Genomic DNA, 7878 nt, shown 5'->3' on the forward strand with positions numbered 1-7878 from the left:
ATTCTCCGTAGTACTGTTGGGTTGAAAGAAAGTGGATGTCTGACTCTGCCACACTTCTGCGTCAAGGCTTTGAAAACGTGTGTATGAATCAGAACTAGACAAATCAGAAAGAAAAATACAAGCCCCCCCCCCCCCCAAACCCCAAATAAAATAAAATAAAAACCAAAAAATAAAAAACATCCCAGAAAATCAACCTACTTCAACTGGGGATCGAACCTCAGAAATCCTGATTACTGGATAGCTTGGTCTGTTAGATCAGGCGGAAAGTACTTTGCGATAGACTAGCGTCCTATCAAAAGGGTAGCAAGCAATTGCTATTGTCCGTTCCACGCTATAGAAATCGGGATAAACTGCGACTCGATGAGCTTAATGACTTTGAAGGACTACACACTTATTTTGGCTACTTGAGATTGTTTCTATTAATTACAACAATAAGTCCATAACAATTTGGGATTTCAGAAAGTACACGCGGAGCTCAACGGATGGTTGCACCTTTGCCAATATCATAGACTTATTTGGTCTATGGCATTGAGGTCTTTTCACGCTGGTCTATGGTCAATATAGTAGTATTAGTATACTGTTGAACATAATTTTATTTTTAACCTACTTAATGTGCGATATTTTAATATAACGTTCAAAAGATAAAGCTGTTTATGTTTACATCGGGAGATAAAGGAAACCAAACAAATCGAAATTTTTGTTAATGACCACAGTTAAAAGAAACACTAAAGGGATACACCCCATCATTAGAAATGATTTTGTTTTTGCCTCGATTTTAATTCATTATATATTCACTGAATCAATCATTTGTCGATATTAATTTGTCTACAGAAGACAAAGTAAGTCGGAGAACGCAACTCGCCAAAAAATATTAAAATAGATAATCATAATCTAAATAATTAATCATAACATATCCTAACCATAATCATGAAATAAGGTGTATCAGTCATTCCCGTGACTCCCAACTCCTGATAACCATTAATCAAAAGTATCATCATTAACATAGCAAGATGGCTATCATTCATACGTACTCCCGCGAAACTGGACGATCCGACGTGTTAGATTTTAAAATGATACTCTCGAGCTGTTAACTCAACCTCGATTTAAGAGTCTGTTTTCTTCAAATCTGAATGTGAATGGATTTGTTATATTATATTTAAAATATCACTATCACAAAATAATCTGATGCGAACTTGGGCTGAGAAAACTGATTTTACTTTCTTTTGAGAGAACTTTCATTGGAGACAAACCTCTCGAGTTTTAGCTTTTCATTTTCTATATATTTCTACCTTTAACTTTATGACCTTATGAAAGAAAAGTCTCGTTATTTGTCATTCCAGATATCTTGTTTATAAAGTGCATTTAAAATGCTGAATGCTATATTTTTATATTGCATTTATTTACAAAATTTGGGAGCTTCAAAGTAAAGACCTGTCTCAACTCAAAACACTGCTAACCTTAACTACAAAAAAAACAGACTGGGACCTGTCTCACAACACCGATAACCCTAGCATAAACAAGCAAAAGCAGCTTTGATGCAACCGAGATCTTATTCAGATTGGATTAACTTTCACTCTTTTGTTCTCAATATTTGTAAGAGTCGAAAGAGATTACCCATGATGAGACAATGAGCTCTCACCAAACCCATTGATCACAATGCACAAAACAAAGGATATGCTCAGTCTCTTCTTACAACTGTCATTGAGTCATTGTCTACCTGTTGTCTAGTCATGCCAGGTCCTCTTGCCTCCTTCCTAATGGTCATAGACGACCGCACATCCCATACTGCCCTCTTTGCCTCTAATAGAGCTAGAGTGGTGACATACAACTGTAGCATTAAACCCCGGCCACTCTCGATTCTTCAACTTGTCATGATTCACCCATGATGGAATTTAATGAGATTTTGTCGGATTGAAATCTTGAATTTGTGAGATCGAAAATTTGCTGCGATTAACCAAAGTTTGTTTCAATTAAACAGTTACTTTTATATAGAATTAATCTGTTTCTTGGGAAATGTCGCGATTAACGGAAATTTGAGAATAACCGAGTTGCGATTATCCAGAGTGGTCTGTATTAGAGTTTTTACTGTGTTTGTTATTTGCAGAAAAAGGTTTTGAGTTCAGTGTTCTGTATTTTATTCATTTCCGAAGCAGTTTCATTCGTTTTTGCACATTCCTTTTTATGGGCATGATGATAAGAAAATACAGAAAATATGAGATCAATAGTCTAGCTAAGAGAGATGTACTTTATGGAAAATTCTGTCTCATGAGAAAAATAGGAACACAAGCAAAGGGTGGGACATTCTCTTGAAAACCACCTTTGCAAAATAAATCTAAGTCATTCTGATGTCCTGAACAAATTTTTGAAATAAAGAAACAATGTTCTTGCCTTTTGCACTTTCGCAGGCAGGTCGCATTTCCCTATTCCACCATGTGCTAGGCAGGCAGGTACAATGATCAATATGAACCAAATATAATGAGACATAGATAATGATATGCACAGGACAAGTATAAGATTATATGGAACACAATAGACAGTGCACAAGGCAAGAACGATAACACTACACACTCAACGTGTGTAGTTCAAATTAGTAATCGGATATCAGATGACTACAATTATTATGATTGATTCAAACCCTTTTACCATCTGAACAGTTTAGATTGCTTGATGTTATTTATAACTATGAACCTCAGACCTTGGTATTTATCTCTCCCCACATGTTATTGAGTTGATATTTACTTTCAGTTTTTTACAGGATGGGGTCAATCTTGGCATATTGTATCCTCAGTCTTTCATTCACTAGTATTACTAAAGGTGAGTATCTTTGTTATTAAAAAGAAGAAAAAAAAACATGTGAATGCATTCTGAATTGTCATTGAATGTGCAATACTCATTTACAGAATGTCTTAAATTTGGAATTCTATTTTATAAACCATTTTAGAATAATTTTATGCTTCAATGAATTTTCTAGTAGGCTACATATATATTACCATTTGTGGCATGTTGCCTCAAAATTAAATTTTAAGTTTTTATATACATAAAAAATAGAATTCACTTAATTCATCTCCAAGGGGAAAAATTTCTTTAGGATCTTTTCCAGAGTAACCCAGTATTCAGCCACAGTGCAGTGTCACAAAGTGAGCTAGGGCGATGTGACTTACACATGGCCACACCGCATGGTGGGTAGTCGAACTCGGTACCTTTTGAGTACAAAACAAAGACAATACTGCTGAGCCATCCTGGCCCATGTGATGTTTTAAGAAGAAAAGATATAGTTTTGTAACGTGGCAACATTTAAAAAAATCACATTTCTGTACAATTTTAGTTTAAAAATAGTTTCGGCATCTGCTTCACTCTAACATAATACCATTTTGAGGCAAGAAGTCACATTTTTCTTTTTTCTTCATTCACAGCAGCCTCACTTGTGACTCTAGAGGCAGTTGAGTGGAAATATTTGCGAAAACTTTATGACTACCAGATGTATGGAGCTATAACTCTGGAACGTGTTGAATTGCCTCCACACACTTTGATGGTCAATTTAACTATAAATGCACAGACTGGTAATGAAAAATGCTCCTCGAGAAAAGTTAACATGTAAGCTCATCTATATAAAATCTATTTACTCTGTTTTATTATTGAGTAAAGTTTAACTGCAGGTCTATAAAGTTGTTGGATGCATAGCCATTCATACAGCTCAGTATTGAAAAATGTGTTTTCTTTTTTACTGGCAGGCATAAAAAAGAAAAGAAGGCATATGATATTTCATGAGTTATAAATCTAACAGAAAGATCTTAGAAAGTGTGTATGATACTGTGACCCATAATTTGTCACTTTGATATTTTAAAAATTAAACTAACACTATGGTGCCTTTAAATAATTATGGTAATTACTCATTACATTAACTTTTATAGTCATTCTGTCTGTTATCCTTGTTTTGAAGAACACATTGTGTACATTGCAATAGCTGTGTTTGGAGAACACTGGTTAATAGGTTATCATTAAATTCCATATATCTTAAGAGTTATATATATATATATATATATAATATATATATATAATATATAAATATATATATATATATATATATATATATATATATATATATATATAATATATATATATATATATATAAAGTTATAGAATAAAAACCACGGAATAAAAGTGCTTGACTTTAATATTAAAGGAGCGGTAAATATATATAAATATAGAATTATAATTATAGTTTACTTCTACAGTACTGTATCATGCCCCTCTTAGAGTAATCTACAGGAAGTGTGTGATATTTAATATATAATATATATATATATATATATATATATATATATATATATATATATATATATATATATATATATATGTATATGTAATACATACATACATACTTACATACATACATACATACATACATACATACATACATACATACATACATACATACATACATACATACATACATACATACATACATACATACATACATACATACATACATACATACATACATACATACATACATACATACATACATACATACATACATACATACATACATACATCCATCCATCCATCCATCCATCCATCCATCCATCCATTCATCCATACATACATACACTCACCCACCCATCCATCCATCCATCCAACCATCCATACATACATACATATATATATATATATATATATATATATATATATATATATATATATATATATATATATATATATATATATATATATATATCGATTCTGGTTTGCCAAACTTGTTAGATCCAGCCATCCAGCAAACCTTAATATTGAGAAATTCATTTGTATGTGGCTGGGAAGAACTATATAAATGGTTTGTGTGCCTTTAGTTTCGTTTACAAAGCATTTTTCTTACTCTAAAAGAAAAATTAACCAGTTGTCTCTTTTGCCTTATTTTATACATTTTCAGATATGCCAATCAGTATGGTATTCCTGTTGTGAGCAGAGATAAAGAAGTTTTTCCCAAAAATGCATACACGCCAAAAAGTTTACCCAATATCACCATAACAACCAACAACAGAACTAATGAATGGGTCCTCAGCAATTTTCGTGAAGGCTCTCTTTTTGTGATGGCCATAATGCCACATGACGATACACGTATCAGACAACAGGTTGGACTGATCTTGAGAAATACTTTGCCTTTGTCGTAAAGGAACACCTTTAAGTTCAATGACTGAAGAACTCAGTTTTCTCTATCAACTTTTAAAGATTTGATTTGGTTATTGTAAAGTTTTGAAGCAAATAGTATTAAAATATAAACTTAACAGATTCTAATTGAAACTGGGGCATCCTTTCGTTCGGATTTACTCCATCATCCATTTTTAACTATTAGACATTTATTAGACATTAGTGTTCTATTATTTTATTACTATTACTATTATTGCTAGTATTTTGTTTAATTTTATTTGCTTTAAATTTTTTTTCAAAGGTTTTCACCCAAGATGTTAGTGATTTGTAATTTTGATCATATTAAGCCTTATTCATATTCTATACCGTTAGTTATACTGGGGCAGTAAGCAGCCTCTCAATGAACAGTGTGGTTGTTTTAAATACATAGAATGTTCTGTTGAGTCTCTTCTGAGATACGTTGTCAATGGTAGAAGTAAAAGTAACTGAAGATAAAATATTTCTAGTTAAAAACTCATGTTGATTTTTTTACATTCCAATTACGCCTCAAACTTTGTTTTCATTTTATTGAATAATTGATAAAAACTTTATATTTAAGCCAGTTTGATAATTGTTACGATAAAACAATATTTTAATGACCATTTTAGGTTGTAGTAATCACTGATGATCAGGAATATTGTTTTGAATATTATATTTTTTATTTAAACATTCATGAAACAAAATCTGATCGTGAGTTGTGTTGATTTGAACATATGTTATGAGTCGAATCCTAGGGTATTTAGTTTTAATTCATTCTCACCTTTTTTCATTATCATTTCAATTTTTAGGGCTTATTTACTTCATGTGATTACTTCATATCTATCCGTGCTTTGATCACGTACTACACAGAAGAATCTATCCCTATATTAGCCAATGGTGAAAGAAAATCATTTGAACTTGCTGGGAATACAAGACAATTGATAAGGTGAGTTATTTTGTCATCTGGGATAAGGTAATCCAAAGAGATTATTCTAGGAAATGAGTCCGGGACAAGAGGAACACTCTAATGCATTGTTCATAATTCTCTGTCATTATATTGTAATTGCCTCACCCTGTATAAATTCCTATAATTTGGCAAAAAGAATATCCCCTATCATATCTTTATTGTTTATAATTTTTTTTATGTTTTTTATTTTTGTTTAAAAAAGAAATATTCCTCTATAAATTTGCTTTGTTCTTTTTTTTTTTTTTTTACCGTTTTTTCTGTTTTCTTTTACCCTCTCATTTTTTCTCATCGATAATTTATCATTTGGTAGTCGATAATTTAATTATTAATGAATAAATTTTCTGACTATTTGATCCTTCAACATACCAACCTTATATTTAAGTGCTTTTCAATGTTGAAGAATAGTTTTGTTTACATATTTCCTCAGCGCGAAGCTACCATTGGACACAACATCATATAAAGTAAACATTGAAGGATGTAAGGATGCAGGATGTAAAGCCAAGTTTTTTCTGTGGCAATCTCTTAACCCAGGAATGTGGAGTGATACGTCACGCCAAGTCTGCAAAGGTGCCTGTGACATAGAGGTACAGTAGAATGAACGGAGTTGACTTTTCTCAGTTCTTTATTCTTTTTTTAGACGAGTTGAGTGGTTGGGGGTCCCAATAACTCAGTTGGTAGAGCACTCACTTCACACGCAAAGGGACTAAGATCAATTCCAGATTAAGTCGAGATTTTTCTCTGATCCCCCTGTCCATCCTGTAGTAATTGGGTAGCTGGGTCTGTTAGATTTGGTGGAAAGTACTTTGCAACAAATTAGTGTCCTATCCAAAGGATAGCAAGCAAATGCTATTATCCACTTAACACTATAGTAACCGGGATAAACTCTGGCTCTATGAGACGATGACCCTGAATGACTTCTAATCGAGTGACTAGTTCTCACTAAATTCTCTCTATTAGGCAGTAACGTTAAAGGTTACTCGTAGTTTTGTGTTTTGGTATGATTGATCTGGCAGACAGAACTGGTGAATATTTTATTTAAACACATAATCATCAACATGATAACAAACTGGAGATAATATAAGAAGTTGCTCAAAGACAACTGTTTTCCCTCCTTCTCTCCAGCTCCACCTCCACTTCAATGAATGCAGCCACACCATACCAAAGCTACTAATAAGTTTCAAAATATTGTCACATATGAAATTCAAGGCAATGTGAAGAAAAGAAAATAATTTATCACCTATTTAAACGATCAGGGCATAATACGTAATATTCTGTGATAACATGACTCTCACATCTATTTCCTTTTTTTTTTTTTCAGGAAATCTTTCCCATCACAGACTCATTTGTTTACATAGGTGTTGATCTCCTATCCTCGCAGAAGGAAGTTATACGTCTAACATTGACATTAAAAAGTAAGTTTATTTTAAAAGGAGATTTATTATTTTGTCATTATTTTGTAATTACCAGAGCTTTCTTTAAGACGTGAGTCTATGTTTATATTATGTCGTGTATTATATTGTGTATGGCCATTTATCATTTTCTTTTTTTTAAATGGAGGGGATACAGATAGCTCAGATGGAAGAGCACTCAGCTCGCAAATAGGAAGACAAGGTTCAAATCTGGATGGAAGTGGGTTTCATTTATTTATTTATTTATTTGTTTGACCCCACTGCCCTCGAAATTAGATACTTTTCAATAAAGCTGCATTCCATCCAAATGGCAGTATTCAATTGCACTGTGTTATT

At 32.4% G+C, this 7878-nt stretch overlaps 1 protein-coding gene across 2 annotated transcripts in view; it reads left to right on the top strand.

The window, feature by feature from the left end:
* Nucleotides 1-649: 649 nt before the first annotated feature.
* LOC144969546 (post-GPI attachment to proteins factor 6-like) overlaps nt 650-7878 on the top strand; it is a 15431-nt gene continuing 8202 nt past the window's right edge. The window contains exons 1-7 of one of the 2 annotated variants that reach the window (XM_078908687.1): nt 650-839; nt 2746-2814; nt 3414-3594; nt 4931-5132; nt 5976-6112; nt 6561-6717; nt 7452-7545. In XM_078908687.1, the coding sequence (XP_078764813.1) occupies nt 2757-2814; nt 3414-3594; nt 4931-5132; nt 5976-6112; nt 6561-6717; nt 7452-7545 (829 nt within the window). In that variant the 5' untranslated portion in view covers nt 650-839; nt 2746-2756. The remainder of the gene's footprint in view (nt 840-2745; nt 2815-3413; nt 3595-4930; nt 5133-5975; nt 6113-6560; nt 6718-7451; nt 7546-7878) is intronic. The other variant, XM_078908696.1, reaches the window with a different exon arrangement.

Source organism: Berghia stephanieae, chromosome 1, assembly GCF_034508935.2.
Source record: "Berghia stephanieae isolate SIO BIC M18660-M18661 chromosome 1, UCSD_Bste_1.3, whole genome shotgun sequence".
In the NCBI taxonomy this organism is placed as follows: Eukaryota; Metazoa; Mollusca; class Gastropoda; order Nudibranchia; family Aeolidiidae; genus Berghia; species Berghia stephanieae.